At 44.9% G+C, this 24711-nt stretch overlaps 1 protein-coding gene across 1 annotated transcript in view; it reads right to left on the bottom strand.

Annotated features, from left to right (window-relative positions):
* Positions 1-136: 136 nt before the first annotated feature.
* LOC306714734 (diacylglycerol kinase delta) overlaps positions 137-24711 on the bottom strand; it is a 24617-nt gene continuing 42 nt past the window's right edge. Inside the window, exons 1-29 of the mRNA XM_079184854.1 lie at positions 24368-24711; positions 19525-19635; positions 18960-19040; positions 18124-18228; positions 17167-17299; positions 16645-16751; positions 16340-16465; positions 15557-15659; positions 15180-15339; positions 14846-14954; positions 13922-14061; positions 13040-13127; positions 12109-12200; positions 10367-10466; positions 9986-10051; positions 8951-9122; positions 8739-8837; positions 8507-8591; positions 8287-8394; positions 8062-8158; positions 7858-7965; positions 7617-7730; positions 7025-7159; positions 6217-6380; positions 4985-5090; positions 4201-4290; positions 3420-3533; positions 3143-3251; positions 137-2550 (exon numbers count right to left, since the gene is read on the bottom strand). The exon at positions 24368-24711 is cut by the window's right edge and continues 42 nt beyond it. Coding sequence (XP_079040980.1) covers positions 2498-2550; positions 3143-3251; positions 3420-3533; positions 4201-4290; positions 4985-5090; positions 6217-6380; positions 7025-7159; positions 7617-7730; positions 7858-7965; positions 8062-8158; positions 8287-8394; positions 8507-8591; positions 8739-8837; positions 8951-9122; positions 9986-10051; positions 10367-10466; positions 12109-12200; positions 13040-13127; positions 13922-14061; positions 14846-14954; positions 15180-15339; positions 15557-15659; positions 16340-16465; positions 16645-16751; positions 17167-17299; positions 18124-18228; positions 18960-19040; positions 19525-19635; positions 24368-24508 — 3216 coding nt within the window. The 5' untranslated portion in view covers positions 24509-24711 and the 3' untranslated portion in view covers positions 137-2497. The remainder of the gene's footprint in view (positions 2551-3142; positions 3252-3419; positions 3534-4200; positions 4291-4984; positions 5091-6216; positions 6381-7024; positions 7160-7616; positions 7731-7857; positions 7966-8061; positions 8159-8286; positions 8395-8506; positions 8592-8738; positions 8838-8950; positions 9123-9985; positions 10052-10366; positions 10467-12108; positions 12201-13039; positions 13128-13921; positions 14062-14845; positions 14955-15179; positions 15340-15556; positions 15660-16339; positions 16466-16644; positions 16752-17166; positions 17300-18123; positions 18229-18959; positions 19041-19524; positions 19636-24367) is intronic.

Here is a 24711-nt window from a genome sequence, read left to right as displayed (position 1 = left end):
GTAATTTTCATGGAAAGACTGGCGAGGGGATGAAGGGTCCTGTGAGGAGATCGTCACTGAAGCGCATGCGCACTTCTAATCTCTTTTGCTAGCAAAAAAAAAAAACATAATCTTTTTTTTTTTACTTTTTTCGGGCTACAAAAAAAAGAAAGATTTTTTTCTTTTGCATGTCGTATTTGTTCCGAAAAAAATAAAATTTTTTTTTTTTTTTTTCTTTTCTTTTGCCGAAAAAAATACGACATGCAATTCTACACAAGGTAACTATTACTGGTGACTTTTGTAAATGTTAGATGTTATATATCATTATAAGTATTAATATGTAGAATTGCATGTAATTTTCATGGAAAGACTGGCGAGGGGATGAAGGGACCTGTGAGGAGATCGTCACTGAAGCGCATGCGCACTTCTAATTTCTTTGCTAGCAAAAAAAAAACAAAAACATCATAATCTTTTTTTTTTTTTTACTTTTTTCGGGCTACAAAAAAAAAAAAAATAATCAAACTTTTTTTTCTTTTCTGGGTGGATATATATATTATTATTTTTTTGGGTGGATATTTTATTTTTTATTTATGGGTGGATTTTAAATTTTTTTTTGCTGGCGGGAATGGGCTTCCATACATTTAACACTTAGTTTAAGAAAATGCTGTTCAACAAGCTTCATCAAATATAATTTTGGGAGGTGCTGGGGGAGAATTTGACTTTTGTTTTTGAAGCTCGGCTGGTCTAGGAGTCTCTTCACTGACTGCACAGAGGTGAAACAAGTAGAACTCTTTGTCCATCATTTGGTTACACAGCAAAACAAGCAAATTTCCCAAAATGTCCGACCATTCCTTTAAAGAACATCACCGTAAAACCTGAATACTAGTCGCCTCGAGAACTCGGAAACGCCAATATTTTAGCCATTTTCCGAAATCTTAGTTTTTATTATAACCTGTGGGTGTGAATCAGTTCACAGCAGACGTGTGTTATTCTATTACCAGTTAAATAAGCGCTCTTGCAGTAAAAACCCACAAATGCTGCCGGTCGGCACAAAACGAGTTTAACTCACTATTTTGAGGTTAACGTCCGTCCGACACTGAGGCGACGGAAGGCTGCGCGTGCATGCAGGGACTCAGCGGACCGCATCGGGGGACACAGGGGACCGCATCGGGGGACACAGGGGACCGCATCAGGGACACAGCGGACCCGCATCAGCCGGCTTTGACTGGATGCACAGCGGCTGAGGAGTTGGTCAAAGGGGGGACGCAGCAAAGCCAGGACAGCTTCACAGATTGGGAAAATAAGATGTACAAAAAAATATATCATATATTTGTAATAATAATAATAATAATAAAAGCTTTTAACCACAGACAAGGCAAAAATCAAATATCCACTGACTCGTACTCTTATGTTACATATACAATCAGGAGTATGGCAAAGTAGGAGTAGTATACTGAGCAGCTGCAATGTTGTGTTGATGTGTGTTTGACGCTTCCTCCTTCTGTAAACATCTTCACATCACACCGGCAGAAGAAAACACGACGTATCGAGTCATTCCATCTGGTGCCGTACCTGAAACCAGTAACCCTACTTCTCTCTCCGACTCCCACACGAGTCACATCTTATAAATAACTTTATAAATAACTACGTGTCGTACTTTAAAGTCCCACAATCCCTTTTTTTCTCGGAAGGCTGAATTCCAGATGAAGTGACTCGTCATAAAGCGTAGCCTCGGATCACACAAGCCAGACAACAGCCGATTAAGAACCACAACAGCAGAACCTTTGTGAAACCTTACACGAGTCAACATTATTCACACGGTAATACAAGTACATTCTTCAGTACGTCTTTTTTTTTTGTTGTGTTTTTTTTTTGGCAACATTTAATTAAGATATTCCTCCGTTCAGCGGAGGAGACGGTTGAGATGTTTCAGTTTGTTCGTTTTGTTGCCATTTCAGTTCTCACGGCAGCAGCAACAAGAAATAAATACTCTGTGAACGATCTGAGAAAAATCAAAGTCTTGTTCAGAAATAAAACGATTTAAGTTAAAGAGAGAAAAGAATTCAAACATCGTAACAACTTATGATAAGATAGAAAATAAGACGGCTGCACTCGACATGCAAGGAGAGCGCCACACACACACACACACACACACACACTTCTATGTCAACAAAAAGAAACCATCTGCGAGAACCCTTCTGTTCCACGCAGGTAAACGGAACCAAGAGCAGGACGCCGATGGTGGAGCGATGCAAAGCCACGCCCCCTCCGAGAACACAAAAAGAAGAAAATAGAAGAAAGAAGAAATCCTCCCTGCAAAGTGGAGGATAAAGAAGCAGGGAGGAAAGTAGCATAAACGTCGGAAGATGGTTCTCCTTTTCTTCCCTCACACCTCTGTCAGGCCACTAGGTATTGCGGTTAGAGGGGAGGAGAACAGGAGGGGCGCTCCTCACCCCTGGTTGTCAGGGTATTTGGGGGGGAGAGGGGGGGGGCAGTGTTAAGCACCTCATGCTGGACTTCAATTGCCCGAGGAATCTGCCTCACCAGCCCCACCTTTGATTTCCCAATTTCCTGCGTGAGAGAAAGACAAACTACATGAGAATGACAATTTCTGGACCGCTTTTTAAAAAATCTTTTTTTTTTTTTTACAATAAATAAATAAATATGACCAATATGCCCCCAAAAAACATGATAGCGATGCTGCAAATGTTTAGTATTTAATGTCCGATTACTTTTCTATGCACCATATGTGGATGGAGGAGGAGTGACGTAGAGACCTGTCAATCACTGTGTAGCCCCGCCCCTAAAGCATCCCCTGCTTTATGGTCTGTTTGACTCTAAATGGACCATCATGTACTAAATGAACATCATGCTGTGTTGAAGAAGACTTGAAACTAGAGATTGAGACCATAAACTCATGTTTACAATGTTTACTGAGGTAATAAATCAAGAGAGAAGTAGAGTCATTTTCTCATAGACTTCTATACAACCAGAGGAGTCGCCCCCTGGTGGACACTAGAGAGAATGCAGCTTGAGACAGCTTTCATAATAAGGGCAACCAGAAGACTTGTGCTCGATATAGTTTATTCTTCTAAACAGAAGGAGCTAATATAGTTTTGCGTATCTGGTGTCGTGGGCCTGGGGCTCTGTCCGGATCTCTTACCTGAGAGAGAGCTGTTGGACTTCTGCTTGTGGAGCTTCTCTCTCTCCTTCCTCACCTTGGGGATGATCTTCAGCTTCATACTGCTCTTACTGTTGACCCTCACCGAGTCCTAAAGAAAGAAAGAAAGAACACGTGAAAATGCAACAAAGAGATGTTCTACACTTTGAGAAAAGACAGCTGAGCTGCGACTAGTTAGGAGCTGAAGAACAGCAGCGACGCTGTGTTTGTTAGCCAGACTGTGATGATGCAACGGATGCTGTTTGCGTTCCCCTCTCACCTCCTCGGAGCACTGCATGAGCGGACAGATCCAGTGGATGTCGTCCAGCTTGTGGAGCTCGGCGCTGAGGCTGTTCAGGGTCGTCCGGAGCTCCTCCTCCTCCGGAGAGTCCGACTGTGGAGGACGAGGAAGAAAAGAAGATGAATCGAGTTCTGCTGGTGAACGCGGTGTTTGATCGTGCGGATGGATAAACATGTACAAACACCTTCCATCTGTGAATCTGAAAATGCTAAATGCAAACATCTGCTCTCTTCTTCTGCCGTCTGAAGACGATGTGCATTTAGACAACCTGTGAATATTATGCTAATTCACAGTAAACATCTGTTAACCTATAATTCTATCAACAGCGAGAGCGTGTCGCTAATTCTTCTTCTGTTCTTTATTTATCCGTGTCAGTTTAATTTAATCGTATCTCATCGCAAGAAAGTTTAGGAAAACAAATAAGTCTGAAGTCTGAAAAGTGAGGAAGGGAAACATACATTTATATAGAAACAAGTCAAACTTTAAAATGTTCCACATCTTTCATACATCATTAGGTATTATTCAGCTTTTCAACGTCCAGCATTCACACTTCTTCAGAAACGACCTCCTCTAGTTATATTTGCTCTTCTGCACAAAAGGTTTATTGTGAGTGATGAGAAGTTTCCTCAACAAGGTAAATAAAGCTCCGAGCAAACACAGCGAGCAACGACAACAGACCATAGACACTGAAACGTGAGATGGAAACGAGACGGAGAGACGGTGGAGAGGAAGAGAAGACGGGGATGAAGTTGAACTGTACCAGTAGCTTTCCATCCAGCAGCATCCGGGTCTCGGCCTGCAGAACTTTACTGCTGTTGACGATTTCCACGGCCGTGCTGCGACTCAGACACTGAGGAGACAAACGAACCACTTCATCGTCAAAGACGTCCGAGAATAAAATGTGCAACGTATGAATCCTCTGAAGCTCAGGATACAGATTATAGACACACGTTTCTTTACAAGTAAGCAAACAAACAGCTTATTGTGCTTCTCTTTCTGCGGCTGTATTTATTGTAGTTTTTGCAAACAGGATTTCTTCGAGGCGTTCCTGAGATTATCACGTTCACGAGAAACACAACGGCACACGGAGGCACAGGAAGCGTGTTTGAATGAACATTAAAGTGTTCAAAGTCTACGAGTATCAGACAGTTTATGAATGAATAAAAACAGGAACAATATATAACAATAAAACTGTGAAACGATCCAATAAATGGTTCAGTTTGAGCTCATTCTTCTGTTTTATCTGCATCTTCTCACAAACACAAAGTCATTTTAATTTGTTTTACTTCACCACCTTCATTCTATGATGTCACCTCTCACCACTAAATGTTTGTCTTTCTATGTTTGCTCGTTCAGAACAAAGCTGCAGACCGATCCCAGGACACGCGACTCTGTGTGCTTATAATTATAGGATTATATCCGTCTTTTTAATTTAACGCTGAACAATGTGGGGCCTCTCACAACATGACATCACTGATGCATTTCAGGTTATTAACAGGCTGCAGAGCTGACACGAGACCCGAGCGTGCTGCTGATGTTCTTACCTCCGGCGTGGACAGTTTGGCCTCCGTCAGCACCAGGGCGGTGGCGTTGACGGCGTGGGCCAGTTCCTGCTCCACCAGCTTGTGTGTCTTGGCGGCCTCGCGGATCCTGAGGGAAGAAGGAGACGATGGGAATCACAGACTTCAACGAGCTGAGGAGGCTCGACTCTCTTCCCCTGTTTCTGTTCAATTTGTAGATGTTCGGATTCAAAAGTTGCCCGAGATTTTAAATCACAAAACTTTCAGATTGGGTTAATCACAGTCTGTCAACGCTTCATGTGTTAAGTCTCCATCTGCCGTCCAAACGTCTCCACTTGGACCCTCAAACATCGACGTGATTGCTCACATTTTCCATTTTCAAATCTCTGATTATGACTGCGGCTCAGCTTCGGAGACGAGTTAGCAAATGTAATTACGACATGAATCATCCTGAAAGGGGAATTTAGTTTCGCAAAAGATAATAAATCGGACAAACTGAGACGTACTGAGAAGACCTCCGAGGGAGCCGAGAGGTTTAGAAGTGTGAAAAAGAGACAATGAAATGGCTCATCGGTGCAACGGAGAGAAACAAATGGAGCCGGCTGATTGCAGTGGGACGAACAAATCCCAAAATGTAGAGCACAATCCCCCCCGATGCTTTTTATCTTCATAACACAGAAACACACAGAAGCTGATCATCAAACAGAGGCTGCTGATAAGCTGTGATGTGTGTGTAGCGTAGAACCGTGTCATTAGGTTCGTTTATTTGCAATTCAAAAAAGAGAATATATTATAAAAGATCAGTATAATGTAGACTTCCACAGCGTTATTACACAACATATACTGACTTCTACTGTACTTAACTGTCAATGAACTTCAACAGTTCCTTCGTTGACGTTTCACTTTAAAAGAGCATAATCCTTCCTGTTTCTGTAGGCTTTTATTGTGAAACATCTCCCGTACAGGAAGTGTTGAGCTTCCCAAAGAATGAAGCGTATGTAAAAGTACCATGTAATAAAATATGTGAGATATACATTATACAAAGCTTTCCATTAAAGTTCTAACTTTATACTTTTAAATTCAGTCAAAATGTCTTAAAAGTAACATTTTCTGATCATTTCTTGCTCACCAGAAGTCAATAAACACGTTACTGGACGACATCCTGGACCTCAAACAGTGAACTCCGGTGCAGATAAAGTGTGGCTTTTAACCTGCTTCCTAAACGCGCCACAGGAACCCGTGAAGTTGCGTCTTACTTGTTGATGAGCGTGTCGGCCACGATGCCCAGCTGCTGGACCTGAGCGCACTCCTCCTCCGTCAGGTACTCCATGGACTGCTGGGAGTTGAGGCGAGGTCTGCTGTCGCGGTAGCTGTCGAACTTCCTCTTGTCCTCCCACGACTTCAGCGTGCTCTCGAACGCCTGGAACAAAACAAGTCATTTGTGTTTCAGGATGTTTGCATTTCTTGTTTTATTCCAGCCGAGTACTACTTCCTGTCTACACGACCGTGATCTCTGAGCTCCTGCAGAGCATCTACTCTCGAATTCAAGGTAGCGATCTGACTGAAGACACAGGCGACCTCTCGTCTGTGCTGAGATACAAGGAAATACTTTTAACTGCACATTTTAGGTAAAAAAACGAATGTTTTTTTAAAATGACATCCAGTAACATCGCTGTCAAAGTCCCCACGTTTAAGGAGGATGAACCGGCGAGCCGACACACACTCTCCTCTCTCGCCGGCGCTACTTAAGGAGGGAAACCATGGAAACAAACTGCCCAAAAGTGCCCGACTCCAGAGAGCTCTCAGAAGGTCTGAGCGGCGCGGAGAGAGAACAAACAGGCCGGCTGTGAATTTGATTTAAGGAACCCTGAAAGGGAACGAGTCGACCACTCGGGCTGAGAGCTGAAGCCTGCGATAGTTATGGAAGAAAGGATGTTGAAGGCAATGCTGTTACTTTCTATGATGCTATTATTTATACATATCTAGTCTTATTAACACAGTGTTAATAGGTATCTTATAAGGACGTATACAGTGTAAAAACATGTGTGAAACTATATTATTTACTCTGTCTCTGGTGAGCATCTGCGCCCGGTTCTTGTGGACGATCTTGACGATGCCGGGCGGCTGGATCCAGGCCTCTCCGTCCACCTGCACAGGAACCCCCTCCTCCCCGAGGATGGTGATCTTCACCTGGCGGCACTGAGACGCAACAGAGCACAACACAGCAGCCGTCAGACGACGTCCTCATACAGCCGATTAGTACCAGCAGCTCTGTGCTCATTTCATGGGATCCTGTCAAAGCTGCACCTTTAAAAAGCACCAATCTACACATGGAGGAACTGTCCAAAGACACGTCTGAAGCACCTGTGACTGAGAGGGGAAGCAGCGTCTCTCGAGATTAAATAAACAGCAGTGTGTGTAAATATATTCCTGTGCAAAGAAATCTGTGTGAGAGACAGCTGCTAACCGCGGAACACCTTCCTCAAGGTGGTTTGTTGATCTAAGAAGTGCTTTAATTTAATGTTGAGTCACTCGAGCTGAATACATAACGAGATGAAGGCTCCGATCAGGAAGCTAAATGATCATATCTGCATGCTGCCGATGACAATCGAGCTGAATGAAGGTGTGTCGACTCCATGCAGGGGATGGAAGGTACCTGAGCGATGCGGTGGTGCTGCAGGTTGATGACTCTGGACATGGCCATCTGCATGCTGCCGAACACCGCCACCACCTCCAACTTCTTATCGTCGAACGACGGAGCGCCAAAGTTCTGAACACAAGAGTCGAGAGTGAACAACTTTAAATCTGTCCGTTCAAAATAACTGAGCTGAGCTTTTTGCACGATTCCTTTGAGGTGCAGATGACCGCTACGCTACACATCTCTTCACAACACTCACGTTGTCCTCCTTGGTGCCGCCCCAGAAGTTGATGCCGCCGGCATAGCTGGGGATGTTGAGCACAGCCAAGCCCTGCAGACTCGGCAGAGACATGGGAACACCGTCACACTGGGGAGAGAGAGAGAGAGAGAGAGAGGGGTTAATAAAAGAATACACACAACAAATGATGGCATTTCATTTCCCCTAAACATTCCCCATTCAGACCTCCAGCTGGACTCTCTGCTCCAGGTTCTTGTAGGTCTTCTGGACCAGCTCCTTAGTCCCCAGCACCCCGTACCACATCATGTTCTTGGTGCGACTGCTGCAGAACGAAGAAACCAATCAACCGGTTGCAGAACAGTTGCAGCGTTACAATTTCTTGTTGGTAAACAAATACAATTATGTTTTGTGTGTGTGTGTGTGTGTGTGTGTGTGTGTGTGTGTTCATACCTGCATTTCTTCGGGTGCTCGTCTCTCTTGTTGTTGAACTCGAGGGAGATCTTGGCGTCCAGGCCGATGCCGAAGTAGTTGTTCATCACACATTTCTCTGAACATTGTCTGCAAACACAGAACATATCTAAGATGTGACGACACATTAATACAAAGAGCGCGTTATGAAGCCGTAGCCGGTTATGTGAACGCAAAGAGACGAGCGCACACAAAGACTTACACGGTGTCCTCGCTGAAGGTGACGGTGTGGAGGCTCTCCGGCTTCTCGAGGACGATGGGGGAGGTGGGACTCAAGCTTCCTGGACCTGAAAGAAGAACAAATGTTCACTTTCATAAAAACATTGCACAAATGATGCGTTATCCTTGAAGAAATCAGTTGTCTTCAAACCTTTTCTGACCAAATTCAGTAGTGAGAGTTTTTTTTAAATACTGATGTTTCTCCAAACACTTACGTGGCTCAGCATCCTTCAGCTCCTCGCTGTTTTCTCTTTTGATGGAGGACGAGGACGACATCCTCTGGACCTGCGTGTGTCGGTTCTGCTCGTCCACCACTGAAAAAAAACGACGACATCGGTGAAAAACAACCCCTCAAGGCACGATTGGTGCTAACATAATAGCAAAAAGAAGAAGAAGAAAGGAACAGCAGGAACGAGAGGTTTCTGACCTTTCTCTGCCTGTTCGATGATCTGCCTCAGGGCTTTCTTCAGGCTGTTGGCCCGGAGCATCAGCTGCTCCTTGGACCGGTACGTTTTACCCTCCGGACCCGACTCGCCGCCACTTTCCACGGGGCTCGAGCCGTCGCTCTCCTGGCTGGGCACCGAACCCGCTGGCACCACCTGGATGTGACGGGATTAAAGAAGAGGAAACTGTAATGTAGCCGTAAAACACTGCCCGGTGTTTTCCTGCTCGGGAACCTTTTTGTTTAATTCCGGATTGTCACATCGTCACTAAAAGCAGCATCTTTACTCTTCCTGCTCTGTGGCGTGACGTCCCTCCCTCTCGTTTCTGGCAAATAGAAGCGGCTCGATATTCATTTACAGGCAGAACTGAGGAAGACGTTCTTCATCAGAAAGGAAACGATGCTAAACTCGAGGCCTTTCCTTTCCCCTTTTAGCGGGAGGATGAAATCATCCTGACAGCTTGAGAGCTGCGTTGTTGCTTTACGAGCACCGACATCAATCTGTGAGTGAAAGACTCCACCGGGACACAAAGAGCTCCTGTGAGAAAACTTAAGATGTTAAGATACTCGTTCTCCTGTAAAGGTTGAACCGAGGGGACTTGAACACTCCCTGGTGTCCCAACGGAGGAACACCGTTCAATACCTCAAGACAACTTAGAGAACTCGTCAACTTCCTCCTGATCCCTCCATGTGGAGGACATCTGAGATTAATCATCCTGACGTTGAGCCGATGGTGCAGAACTCTTCAAAACTCATTTTAAGATACAGAAGTCAACACGACTCCAGACTTTCAGTGTCACGGCTGAATATTGATCTGATTTGGATTATTGGACGAGACTCATAAAAAACACAGCGACCGGATCAAGTAAAAGGTAAAGAAACAACCTTAAAACGAGCAGGTTGTGTGTTGTGGGTCACACTCTTTGTTACTGTTGAAATCTAATCTTGGCGCACGCTTTGGCTCGATATGAAGTATTACGGTTTCTAAAACTATTTCATATTGATCAGAATAGTTTTTACCTGAGCCTCCGCTTCTTCACTCAAGGCCTTGACCAGAGAATCAAGCTTCTCATTCAGCAAAGAACACTGAAAGAAAGAGACGGAGCGTTAGTTCAGATCACGTTACTGTGTGTGTGTGTGTTATGAGAGGAGTGCACATCACTGACGGGCAGGAGTTTCTAAACGATCATTTCTGTGCAGCTGCAGTAAGACTCCAGAGCGGCGTGAGGTCGATAACCTAAAACAGCCCGTCGAGGTCTTTGCTTTAATTCATTTGTCCTCCAGACGTCAATGGAGCGTCACATTACAGTTTACAGATTACAGTTTTACACACACACACACACACGCACACGCACACGCACACGCACACGCACACACACACACACACACACACACACACACCTTCTTTGCCATGGCGTCAGCCTCCTCCTTGTTCTCTGTGGCTCTCTCGTACGCCTTCCCCACCTCCGCCACGAAGTCATTCACCGTCCCACACAGGAACCTGATGGGGGGGGGGGAGAGGGGGGAGACGGGTGAGGATCAACATGATTAATGTTGAAAATGAAAGGAGTCAGCATGTTGACTCGTTTCAGATGTGGTGATTCACCGTGCAGTCGCTGTGTTTGGAGATTACACAGACACACACACACACACACTCTCACACACACTCTCACACACACTCACACACACACACACAGACAGAGTGACGGGCGCTCTGGTTTCATCACCTGCCCGTCGGCTGCGTCGCCTTCACACACAGTCACTCTTCACTCACAGCTGTTACGTTGCTGCCGTGTGACTCAGCGGGGAGGTTTTCTCTGAACTCACACGGCGATGAGCAAACATTGGATCGTGTAAAATGAAAAACACGCTCCTCATGTTACGAGCCTCGTCCTGCCGTGAACGCTCTTCTTCGGGCTTGTTTGTTTTTCTAAATGAGATGTGTGGAAATGAAATATGTACGATGTAGCGCACTGTTTTAAGAGGTTTATGGAGGTTTTTGAAAGGCGTGTGCTCAGTGTGTCTGATGAATATGATGCAACTGTGCTTAAAAATTACAATTCTCATCTGAGTCTGAAGTTCTTTTGTGGTTTCACGGCTGCAAAGGAAGCAGCTGAAGTCCTGGATTACCTCCTGATGACTGTGTGCAATCATAAATATGGAACATACGGAGGAATGTGAGGAATATTTCATTTATTTTGCATTTTGAGAATGAAGTATAAAGTCAAAATGTCAGTACATAAACTAGCTAGTAGACTGATTCTACTACTTCTCTGTGTGCAGCAACAATAGAGGCGTTGCTTTCTGAAGTCAGTGACAAAGCAGGGTTATCATTAAACTATCACACCTGTCTGAGAGAGCTTCGTTCCTCTTATCGATCTCACTTATTCCTCTTTAATGTCCCGTTTGACCCCGTTACCTCGGGAACAAATCACGGTTAACGGGAGCCATTAGAGCCCGACAGCAGTCCCACTTTCCTTAATGTCTCTCTGCTGCCAACACAACAACAGTAAACTGCAGAATAACAAGTCACATGAACGAACCCCCCGAACAGCCTGAGTCCTGACGCTACGCAAGAGAGGAAAGAGGAAATAAAAAGAGCCGCTGAGCTCGCTGACCCCGAATGGACTCTCAGCTCGACCCCTTGGTTTAATTGAAACCTGTTAAAATTCCACAGTAAGACATTTCAGAAGCAGGAATGACGCATTTTACTGTGTTTCTAACGCGCTGCAGGTTCTCCACGACACGAACAGAGCGCTGGAGGAAAGTGCTCCGTAACGGCCGCCAGACTATTCCCCCAAGGGAAGACTTCTAATGTCCTAATGCACTGAGGATGAGCCCAAATACTGATTAGTCCCTTTCACTTACTGTCCCCTCTGTGTGTGTGTGTGTGTGTGTGTGTGTGTGTGTGTGTGTGTGTCCTTAGGGAGCAAGGAAATCAATACTCATTGACCAGACACTCACTTTTTGTCTGGCTCTTTCTGTCATTCTCTCTCTTCTCCATTTTCCTTTCCCCCCCTCCTGCCGTTCATCCTGCCCTCTTTATTCTCGTCCTCCCATCCTTCTTTCTCCCCCTCCCTCCCCCCCCATCCTTCTACTTTTCTCCCTCCTCCCAGTTTTCACAAGGTATTCACAGCACGTACTTGGCAGAGGAAATGACGTCGCTGTGCTTGTCCGAGTCCAGGATCTTGGCGAGGTGGGAGGCAACGGAGTCTGCATACTGAGTGATGTGGACCTGGGAGGAGGGAGGGAGGGGGAGAGAGATGGGTGAGGTTTCTTTCCTGGGGTTACCGGTGAAACCTCACGGAGGAACGACCGTCAGCTGAAGAGTCCTGATCTTTAATAAGACGTTAAACAGGACGTTTGTACACATTTGTATTTGTATTCCTTTAGGTCACCAAAAACTAAATGAAATGTGATTCTTCATATCAGCTGTTCCCCAAACTCTTCAGCTCCGTGACTGTTGGAGTTACAGCGTCGACTCCTCTGGACCCGTCGTCACATGTTGCACACGTTACTCAGACGTGAGGAATTCCACTCGAGACTATTAAAGCTCTGCTTCTCAGAACACTGTGTGATCTCTACCGGAGGCCTGGAGAGGTAAACGTAACCAACAGATGGATTTAAAGTGTTTCACTTTTCTTCTTCCTGTAGATCATCCTGAAACACCTCAGGTTGGTTTTCTGGAACTAACAGAATATTAAGAGGAGAAACAACTGTGTGCTGATGTTATTTAATCCTGAGATTGTCTAGAACATGTGTTTTACTGGTGGGTAGTGTTTATGTATTCAGGTGGTTTCCATCCTGTTTATGTGCAAAAAAATAAAAGGTGGTTTTCCTTATTTTCCTTTTGCTTAAATTCACAATACAGAGCTGCCGTTTGTCAATATCTACTCCGCCGCCACTGGATTAGCTCTGATTGCTTTGCCTGCCGGCTGCCAGGCTCAATTGATTCTCAGTGGATGTTTTCCAAAAATCATTTCTCGGCACCGGAGAGGATCGTGGCTGCGTGGGGGCTAATTTATGGGCACCATCTGTCAGAAAGCAGACGGCTTTCCCTGAAAGCAATTTTACCTGCAGAGGAGAATCGAGGCCGTCGTCTTCTTTCACCAGCGGCGTGCGTTTGGTGGTGGTGGGCACCTCGTACGTCATCACGCTCCATCTACAGACACACAGGGACGTCAAGAACCAGATAATGAACTTTATTAGCATCTAATCTGAACAATTTAGGAGGACTGGACATCCAACACGCTGTCTTTATGTGAATGCACCGCCGATAAAACAGCAGAACAACAAAAATCCTTCTAAAGTTGAAGCTGAAAACAACAAAGAAGTCAGTTAACACCTGCAAGTTCCTTTATTTAACCGAACTGAATCATGTACTTTTAAATAAAGAAGTAATTTGCCATTTGGGGAAATACTAACTTTAGCTGAGAAGTTTAATTCCACTCTCAAGTCTGTACGGTGATAATAAAGCTACAGCCAGCAGCCACCGTCTCCGTCCAAAGCTAACAGCATCCGCTAAAGCTAACCAGCTAACGTGCTACATCTCGTGCGCTGAATCCGAGCAGAAACGGAAGAGGAAGGAGATGTTTTCAACCGTCAGAAGCTAATCGTGCACTAATGCTGCTTCGTGTTCAACACTGAGGCATGAGAAGTATTTTTTTAAATGGTGTCTATGAATGTTTGCCAGAGGTGTGAATAGCAATAAATAGCCTGCAGTACTTTAAGCTAATTATCTTTATTGCTGTGACTAATTCTTGCTCCTGTCTCCGGCCCTTGAGAGCCCGTTCAGTGATGTAGAGACTGTAGCTTAAAGCGATTCAGTCCTTGGTTCACCTGAAACATGACAGCAAAGCCCTCCAAAGGAAAACTAAAGAAACACGGATGTGCAGCCTCGGTTAGACCCGCTGCACCTTGCTTTTCACCACACCCCCCCCCCCCCTCTGGTCTTACCGGTCCAGCATCTTGGTGGTGGCTCTCTCCAGCTTCTCCAGGATCTGCAGCAGCTGCGCGTCGTCGTCACAGAGGCCTCCCCAGCCCAGGACACGAGCCAGGTCGTTTCCCGTGCCCAGAGGCAGAACGCCCAGCTGGCACTGCAACGTAAAGACAACATGTCGTCTGCAAACAAGTTGATTTAATCCACATTTTGATCAAAAGTCAGCACAAGACAAATGATTTATGTGTACGGATTTGTCCGCACAGTGTTGAATATCAACCCTTTTTTAATCTGAATTAATCATTTTACAGTGTATTGAGTCCATACACTGCTATTTAGGGACATGAATATACGTTTTCTACGGTTATAAGTTGTTAAAATGATCAGTTTTCTGTGTTTTTCGGGTTACAAGTGAATAAGACGACGGCAGACATGCATTAAAGTGATGCAAAGACAAATACAAAACCTCAGTCAGATGAGGAATTGAAGCTTTAGGTTCACTCGTGTGTGAATTATGACATTTTCAAAAACATTATTTAGTCAGGAAGTATGTGAGAACCGTCACACTGACTGACCCTTTAACATTTAATTTGACATGACCTGGAGGTATTCAAACTGATTTGTCACGGCACTTATGTATCCACTAATACACTCATTTAAAATAATAACCATGTTATCCGACATTTCCTTCATTCATTTGGATAAATTCCGTGACGTCAGCTCATTAGTTGAGCTAATCGGTGCATCATTGGGGACACGTCGCCTCCTCCTGACGCTCTGTATTTATCGAGTCCTTTTTAAATGGATTTCCTAATTTTACTTGTTACAAAATGTGACCACAGGTAGAAAATGCTTCAGTAACATGAGCACAAGAGGTAGCTTGCTGCTTTCTCTTGCCCATCAGCATTATATCATCATCCCCTCCTCCTCTTCCTCCTCACCTGTTTATGGAGGTTGAGTTTATCCAGCTCTGAGAGCACCCAGCCCACGCTGCCGTCTCCCCCGCACACCAGGATACGAAACGTCACAAACTTCTGGAAAAGGCGCAGGCTGAGGGAGCGAGTGGGAGGGGAGGGGAGGAGGAAGAGGAGGACGCGAAGCACAAAATGTTAAGAGGTAGATGTCATGAAAAAGGCAGCGAAATTACAGCATCGGTACACGCGTTAAACAAGTCGTGACCAACTAGAAACTCCCACTGGTGAAGCCGTAACAACAAAGCCTGTTAACAAGTAAACGCGAGATGTGAGCTCATTGTTTCCTCATTTGTTAAAGTACCCGAGCTCTGGACCTCCATTCATCAGGTCAAAGACTTGAGCCGGGTTGAGGAGCTGCTTGAACTTGCGGAGGAACTTCACCCCCTGGTTGTCTCCGCTTTTGGAGTTGACGAGGACCAGCAGAGGACTGGAGCACGACGCCGAGGTGGCCTTCCAGAAGCCTGAGAGGGAACAAAATGTGAAATGAACAAAACAATAGAGCTGTCCTCGAATAAAGAAAGTCTTCAACTAGCACAGAGTACAATTCTGTCTCATTGATTAGCTGATTTCATCGACTGATGTCATTTGCGTCGTCCCGCCCTCTGCATTGAAAGGTGACACCTCTGAACATTGAACCTGTGTGTGTGTGTGTGTGTGTGTGCATACGAGGTGTCTCACCATCAGAGTCGATGCTGTTAAGTGCAGTGGGAGGGATGATTGACACTCGATATTGACCCAATGGACAGACCTTACCCATTTGTTCTTTACAGCTGTTGTGGACCTACACACACACACACACGCACACACACACGCACACACAGATAGTCAGTGGTCTCCATATTAATTCTACATTTCAGTAGAAGCAGAAAGGTCATTCCATCCCTCTGAAACCCACCAAATGTCAGTCCTGTAACCTTTACAAATACCACTCTGATTCACTGGTACGAGTGCTTTTGTTTAGCGTGTGCCGAGGATCAGACTTATTAATGTGTGCTGCTCTTTCTGCCCGACACACTCGAGAGCAATTCAGCCTTCGCTAAGTGGAACAGAAGAGACATAAGAATAAAGTTCCATCTCTGCTACCGTTTGTGTCTTAAAAGAAAATTTCGCTGGACTTTTCTGCCGGATGCTGAAATGAACGCTGTGGTTTGAACTCCAGCGTCACAACACTGCTTGTGTCGGTTTGGCATTCAAGAGCTACTGGAAGTCAAACTTCGGGACATAGAGATAAAGATTCTGGCTCATCGTAGACTTTGTTATTCCTCCCACAAGAAAGAGAATTATGTGAGACCAACTGGACCGGCGCTGACTCTCTTACCACGGACATCAGTGCATTTATGTCACTGTTGATGTGTGTGAAAAGATCTAAAGTGAAAATAACTCGGGTAGCAGCGATGTCCTGCGTAAATACTGATTTGACAAGTTTTCCTTTCGACAGAAGCCACAATGAATCCCACTCACGATGGCCTTGCACCAGAGGCAGCGCCAGTCCTGCAGCCGCCGCACGCTGCCACAGTTCTTGTCACACACCACGCATTTGGCGCTGACCGGCAGGTTGCCTTCCAGCCACTGGTGGGGCATGAACACCTGGGACACAATATGCAAAGATAACACACAGAGAACATGAGACGCCAGAGTTCCTGAGCCGGGGCTCATTTGGCAGAAATGATTTGCATGAAGAGAACTCTGATAAATCAAAAACAATCTGCTTCTTCCTCTACAGTCACAACAACAGCTTCTGTTTCACTGAGAGTCGGATCACTCACCCCTTCCTCATCCTCGTCGATGTCGTTTCCTATGGAGGCCAGCGTGGTCCATTTGCAGTTGTTGGTGGAGCGAACTGCACAGCGCTTGTGAGCCTTGAACTTACAAACTGCAGGAGGACAAGATCAATAAACGTCAGAACAAACCTGTAGAAACGGCCGGGACAATTTAGATGCTTGAAGCAAATCAACGTGAAGTGCCGAGCAAGTTATCGCACATTTTTGCACACTGTTTTGCAATAATGTGTACTACTAAAGTGACCTTTGATGTGTGTAAAAACGTGGCATGTGTGTTCATAATGTTTCCACGTATGTCAAACCGGTGATGAAACCTGCCTCGCCCTGCAATAAGCAGCGATAAAGCGACTCCTTTACTGCCTCTATCACATGCTCTAAATGCTCCTCTACGACGATAAGACTCTCAGGAAAGACATTTACGTAAGAGAACGGTTCAAAACTAAAGATTAATGCTCAGAATATCTGGTGTTGGCCCTCAAGTGTGTGTGTGTGTGTGTGTGTGTGTACCTTCGCAAGAGAGGCCGTGGGAGGTGACGCCTGGCAGAGCCTCCCGGCAGACGTTGCAGAAGGTCGGTCTGGCGTGCGAGCAGGCGTACCAGTTGTGCATCCCGGAGAAATGCTCCATGTTGAACTGGCTGGCCTGAGGAGGGGGAGAGGAAAGACATCAGAACACGAAGCCTGGGGGACGCAGAGATACTGCACGAGCCTGAGGAAGTACGGCTACACGGAAAAGATAATGACATCGGCAGTGCATGTTAAACTTTGTGGCCTTGGAATGGAGACACACAAGGGTAGAGACAACGATATCAATGCTGCAGCTGTTCCATACAGGCAGCTATGCAGCAAACATGTAAGACATCAGAACAAACGTCCGATACAAAATCATCTTTTTATCCTTTTTTTAGAAAGTCTTCATAACGCTAGAGATATCGAAGTGTTGGCTCCCGAATAAGGATGGATTTGGAGCAGACGGAAAAACACTGAAAGTAGGAATATCCGGGTAAATGACAATGACATTAGATTAAATCTCTAAACGCCGGGAACATTGAGAGCCAAACACCTGAGAGGATTTCAGCTGAGCTGGGACGGCGGCTCACAGTCCTCAGCTCTCTTTATAGCCTATTAAAGCACAGGGGCTGATTTTATGAGCCACATTAATCTGCTGACAAAGAGCTGAAAAGAAAAGTACATAAGAGAAACGAGAGGAGGAGGAGGAGGAGGAGGAGGAGGAGGAGGAGGAGGAGGAGGAGGAGGAGGAGGGGAGCGTTTTCCTCCAAGAAAGCAGAAAAGGTGAATACTTTGAGAAAAAGAACAGATGGGAGAAGAATTAAGAAGTGAGTGTGTGACGCCTGTTCTCATCTAAATAGATCACACACCAAGTGTTTATCATCCATTGAGCTCATTTTGATATTGTGTCAGCCTGCTGAATGAATAACAATGTGCAGGGGGGGGGGGGACACTGACCTCATAGGTTTCCCATTTTTGGACGGATTTGAGAGCGCCGATCCAGTCCTCCATCTCCTTCCTGCTCTCGGCGCACAACATTAGTTTGCGAAATGGAGTGATGACCTGAGGAAGAGAAAAAGAATAACAACTGAAACACGTTTCTGCACTCGAATCTATGCAACTCATTTATCCCTCTGTCAACATCATGTCACATTGTTGGGATTCTAAAGCTAGTTTCTCTGCGGAGCTGTGCTGAGCTTGTAGCTCAAAGCTTTGCATCGGCACTCTTACATACTCACGATGACAATGCTAACATGCAGCAGAAAATGTGGGAATAGTTGAACCTTTAGCGGCCGATTGCAGCCAGAAAATACCTGCAGCCAATGAGTGAACCTGTGATCTGTTGAACTGTGTTACAAACTGTTTATTTATTAAAGCTTGTGTGTGTTTCCTGGGTGATGCTTGCGAATTAGCACTCAACACAAAGTACATCTGTGGCACATGGGAATATAATTAGTTTAGCAGGAGAAACCATCATTTTAGATCTAATAATGGCGCTATATTAAATGTCACGGACATATGACGTTATTACACTTCCTCCTTAAGGGAAAGACGACCATTAATGGCAACTTATTCAATGGTTACTGAGACATTTCACTCAAAACCACAAATGTCAACCCCGTGATGGCGGCAGAGGGAAAAGTCAGAGGATCACCAAAGTCAGTAGGGTTCATCCTCAGAGCACCATGAACGTCTGTACCAGATTTCATATAAATCTGTCTGACAGTTGTTGAGATATTTCAGTCTGGATCAAAGTATATTTTAGAAATGTACAGAGCAGTCCTGTTGCTTACCGTGAAGCTGTTGTTGATGTTCTTGGTGCTGGTCTCGGCCACGCTCGCGTCCGATAGGTCCACTTCATCAAAGATCAGAGACTGATGGGAGGAAAAGAAAAAAAAAATCAGCTTTTTCTTCTCTTGTATCTTATCCAGATACAGTACATATAATCACACACTGACATCTATATATAGAGGGAGATATGCATCTAACCAACAGAAGCTTTGTGTCATAAAGTTCAAGTTTTAATTGCGTCAAAAAAGGAAGATAACAATTTCCTTGACATATTCATTGAATTCAAGAAGTGTGGACCTCTAAATTTGAAATACAACAATAAAAAGGTAAATGGATATTTTGTTTGCTAAATAAAATAAAAATAAAGTGAATGTATCTCGGAGATCTTTCCTGCAATTCATGTATTTAAACACAAACAAGCATGTTAGAGAAACATTTATCTATAGACGGCAATACACATTTTCTGAACAGACGGTGCAGATTTATTATTCTCAAAGACTTCCTCTGAAGTACAAGTAATTGGGTGAGAACTGATGGATGTGTAGCAGCTCAGACGACATTGCTGACCTTGCAGTCTTTGGCGTAGTAGAGGGTCCTCCCTCTGAGTTTGAAGTACCTCCTCTTCCATCTCTGGAAGGAGCTGGTCTGCTTTAACAGGATTCCCTCCTTCACGCTTTTCTGTGGCGAGACGGAGCGAGAGAACAAAAAAAGAGTGGGGGAGGGAGGGAGAGAGAGAGAAGGAAAACAGATGTTAGAGCATTCAGATCCTTCTGAGCAACTCAAGTGACAGCCGTTCTTCACGGAGTTCACGCGCTGAACAGAAGGAGATCAGTTTGGATAGTGTCACTCAGACGGCTTGTTTGTTTTGAGCGGTGTTGACTGAATCTGTTAAGATGGGGAACGTTTACTTTCTGCATTGTTCATTGTGCCGTTTCAAACACCTTCCAGGCGTTTCCTGATATTCATGATCAGATGTGGGAAAGTCTACATGTAGTTAATACATAAACCCCCCCCAAAAAAAACCAGGAGGTGATGTCCATTATAGGAGCAACAGTGATGGAGCGGTGCAGCAGGTAGGAGGTGCAGTCATGCATGAGAATGATTAACACGGCCATAACGCAATGATTTGATTCCAAGGATTTCATGTTTCTCTCGGCTCATCACGCACTCGTTCTTTCTCTCTCTTTCTATTTATGAGTACATGCCCAGAGAGGACAGAATGCACCATGGGTAATCAATTCTGAGATAGGACATCGGGGAGGAGGGGGTGGTGTCACCATGGAGATACAACAAGAGGATACCCAGAGAATATCACGCACACCAGATGCACTCTTAAAACTCTGATCACGTCACTGATGGCTGCCTTCATACCGCCGCCGTTTATCAACATTCCTGCACGAGTCGCAGCGACAACTTTCATTATATCAGCTTCAATTGACAGAAACCGCTCGCATACTTTCACTGCAGGAATGTCGACGTCATCTCTCGAGGGGGTTTTTCACACATTACATCACGATAAAGCTGGAGTGGAGTAACTGGAAATGTTTGAGTAGTGACATTATTAGTCCCTTTTATTTGCTTTAGCTCCTTGGTGTGTGGTTGAGAAAAGAAAATCCTGAGAAATGACAATAAAATGTAAGTAATTTAACCGTTTTCTTGGTTGTTTTGTCGTAAACATCAAAAGCGTTTAGGAGCACAAGGGTGAGACTTTTATTGTCGTGCGAACATCATTTTTGCGAACATAGAACGAAGTGACAACGAAGTACTAAAGGGAGCGTGGGGAGAGATGGAGAGACGGATATTGATTTTGTTATCCCCAAATCAGGAGCACACTGCTAAGATTGCACCATAATAATAAATAGAAAAAGACAGCACAGGCAATGACAAAAGACTCTAAACACAGTATGTGTTGAGCACTAGCTTGTTGCTAATCTCAACACCAGAGGACTAACAAAAATGTGTTCAATTTGTAGTTTTGTTGACTAAATCGTGAGACTAGTATTTCATCTATTTATTTAACACCAATGAATTGAGTGTTCAATTACACCAAAAACATCTTTATATTCCCCAAACTACTGTAATGTGTTAGAACGTATTGTTTTGGTCTCAAGCTGGAACCCAAGCATTGTATTAAGATATCAAATAGATAAATATGCAGCCCTATTAATAGCTAGTTGCTAGCTAGCAAAGTGGCTAGCACCTTAGCCACATTAGCTAGTTGCTAGCTAGCACAGTGGCTAATGTGAATGCGTTGTGTTTGTATGGTGCTTAGTTTTTGTTTCTTGTACATTATCTTGTCTGTTAGCTTTTAAGCTGCGTTGCTAGCATCTCGTACATTACTGTATCTTCAACAGTTGTTAGCTAGCTGGCTAATTGAGCATTTTTATCCAACAGTAACTAGCAGAAGGGCCAATTATTATCTTCAATGAGTGGCCTTGCTGTTGTTGCAATCAGAGGTTTTCCTTCCTTCCTTCAACAATCTCCCCTCATCTTTATATCGCTGCACCTTTATCTTCTCCTCACCTATCTATCTTTTCCCCTCCGTCTCTCTATGTCGTTTCTCTTTTAGACACATTATTTCCATTTCTAATGTATTTTTTCCCCTCCCCATCTCTCTTTCCATCTCAATCTGTCTTTCTGATTTTCCCTCCATCGTTTTCCTGTCTGTCTTTGCAGTAATGGCCTTGGCTGTCTGAACAGAGGGAGTGATACAAGTCAGAAGCACTTCAGAAACCAGTGCTCAAATCTAAACCGTCGCTCCAGCGCTATCATTTCTCAACAGCATCCCTGCTTACGAGTGTCCATGTGATATCCCAGCTAGTAATGACACTACACAGCTCCTTGTGCTCCCGCTGTGCATGTTTCTTTCTTACAATAAATGTGTTTTTGTACCCAGAGGGAGAGAGAGAAAAAACTATCATATTGTCACACTGCTGCAGAGAAAGACACAGGAAGAGGAAGGGAAAGGACTGATGGTGGAAACCGTGATAGATGGCCCGATGGTACGGATCATTAGGGAGAGGAGATAGGCAACAGAAACGACGGCGAGGAGTAAAGAAGGAAGGTGCAATGCAGGAATCACAACAACAAAAGAAAAGGGACTCTGGAAAGTCGACATGAAAGAGAATGAAACAAAAGAACGAGGCGATGCCTTGAGGAAGAAATAAGAAAACACGCAACGAAGAAAGGTGTAAAGGTCTCTTTTGACTGAAGATATCTTAACTGAGATAACCACGAGGTGCAACACCAATCGGGCTTATCCGCGGTTGCGAAAGGAACACAAACACGAGCCGTCAGTCAAGAAGCTAATCAGAGTGGTTTTGTTTGACGAAAGCGGGTAATGACATAGCAACCACTGATATAAGCTGAAGGACGTACAGTACTGTAAGTTAGACCCAGCTCAGGACTTTGCAATGTAGGCGTGAAACTTAAAGCTGCATTTTAAGTGTATCGCTAATCCCCAACATCGGGCTAAGCAAGCTCACATTCCTGTGAAAATATCAAATATTATCTACCATTTTGTCCGCACCATTTAAATCATGCGGGTAGCCTAAATATTAGAAACATCTCTCAGAAAATAACTTAACTGCACCACCAACTGCAGCCATGAAGTTGAATTAACACTCATCTGAAGCAAAAACGAAACCTTCATGAAGGGAGGATTTATAGCAGCGCAGTTTGTTTTGGACTGCATCGGTTGGTAGAGAGTTGTACTTGATAAACTTATAGAATCTTATTTACGTTCACAGGATCAAATCCACCATAGAACGTGCTCAAGCTGCACAATAGAGAAAGTGTTAAATCTGGGCTGGGCACCACCAAGATGGTGTACTGCAAGCATATAATGGATGAGCATAGACACTTTTGAGGGGCGGGTTATCAAAAAACTAAGGAGGGTACACATTTAGTTTGCAACTGGTGAACAACGCTGATCAAAGTTGCCTGATTGAATAAGACTGAGGCTTCCTTCGGATTAGCTACTGCAGAGAGGCATATCAGCAAACACGTGTACTGTACATATGCCTGCATAAACACAACACACGGTGTATGCAAAAGGTCAGGTTCTGGCAGCTTCGCGGTCATACTGTAGCTCACACCCTCCTCTTCCTCTCCTGCTGAGAGATGTTGTCAGACGGATCAGTGTATTCATTAGAGCAGGACTAATTACATCACAACAATCAGCCCCAGTAGACCTGATGCGCACACACACACACACACACACAGAAGAGCTGTGAAGTGGATTTGCACACAGGAGCGCTTTAACGCACAAAATTATTCATCTGCAAAATGCACAGACAGTCACACAGAGCTCTGAAGTGCACCCACACACACACATCTGACTGATTCAACCCTTTTCTTTTTCGAGTCCGCTACATTTAACAACCGAGCGCGCGCACACGCACACACACACACACACACACACACACACACACACACACACACACACACACACACACACACACACACACACACACACACACACACACACACACACACACACACACACACACACGTGCACCTGTCTGCCCCCGTCCCGTCCCGTCCCGTCCCGTCCCGTCCCGTCCCGCGACATCACACACGCTGTCCTGGACACCGTTATGGTGCTTTGACATCCGGACGTGATTCGGTGTAATGAACAGCAGCTGCCACTGATAAGGGCCGAAAATAATGAAGCCGTTTTCGAAATGACCCACTTCTACTGCTACTTCAAAACGAAAGAGTGCACGAGTAAATATCTATACGCTTGCTCTTGGGATGGAGGCTTCTGTCTTTGCTGGATGCTTTTTAAATCAGGGTGAAAAGGGAACATTTCAGAGAACATTGCCATCGCAAACTTTCCTTTCTATGAGATGAAATATGTTTGCAAGCGTGCACACACAGAGGGATGAGGAACAAACTCTTTACGTAGATAAAAGTTGAATGTTTCTATAATATTGCTCTGAATCTCTTATAGCCACAAAGTAGAACAACTGTGTGTTGTCTGAAATGTTTGCCAAAAGACAGGGAAGGACATTACCGGGCCTTTTGTTTTTTCTTAAATGACTCACATTTGTGAAGATTAATGTCTTTAGTAGGAACAAAGGGTTTGTGGATGACTGGTGTAGACAGGGTAGGAGAACATTTTTGTTCTTTTAAAAAACGTTTTTTCAAAGTGTGTACTCTTCCAACATGATTTCATCCTCCTCCAGCAGCAAGTCAAATGCCAAAAATACAGGATTTTCCAGTAGAAAACTGACTTTGAACCAACACAAAATCACTCCTGTGCTTCCCTAAAAGTCAGAATGAAACCACAATCAACCAGGCAACGTGACCTTTAAACCCCGATCACAGTATCATCAATCCAAGACGTCCTCTTTGAGTCTCGGGGGGGGTCTTTGGGGTTCCACTTTGCGTCCCCTCACACACTGACCTCTACCACCAGGCGACTCTCCTGCGACTTCTCGACGTGACTGGGCTCCAGCTGGTCCTCGTCGCCCTGCCCTCCTCCCTCGTAGCCGAACAACAGGGGCGCCAGGCAGCAGCCGCTGGGCCGACACAAGCCCAGCATCATCGGGACGCCCTCACGGTCTCACAGGGGCCTCTAGAGCGGCGGCTCTTCAGAGGGTAGCGAGCAGAGAGGAAGTTGCTCTCTCTACTTTTTTGCCCTTTTGTTTTTGTTGCTATTCAGATCGTCGTCCTCCCATCTTCCTCTTCCTCTTCTTCCTCTTCTTCTCAAAGAAGACTTCTACCGGTTTCCGCTGTTTCTACACAGCA

This window comes from Pholis gunnellus (genome assembly GCF_910591455.1).
Source record: "Pholis gunnellus genome assembly, chromosome: 23".
NCBI classification, from domain to species: Eukaryota; Metazoa; Chordata; class Actinopteri; order Perciformes; family Pholidae; genus Pholis; species Pholis gunnellus.
Note: the sequence above shows the minus strand (reverse complement) of the source record. Positions and strands in the feature narration are given on the sequence as shown.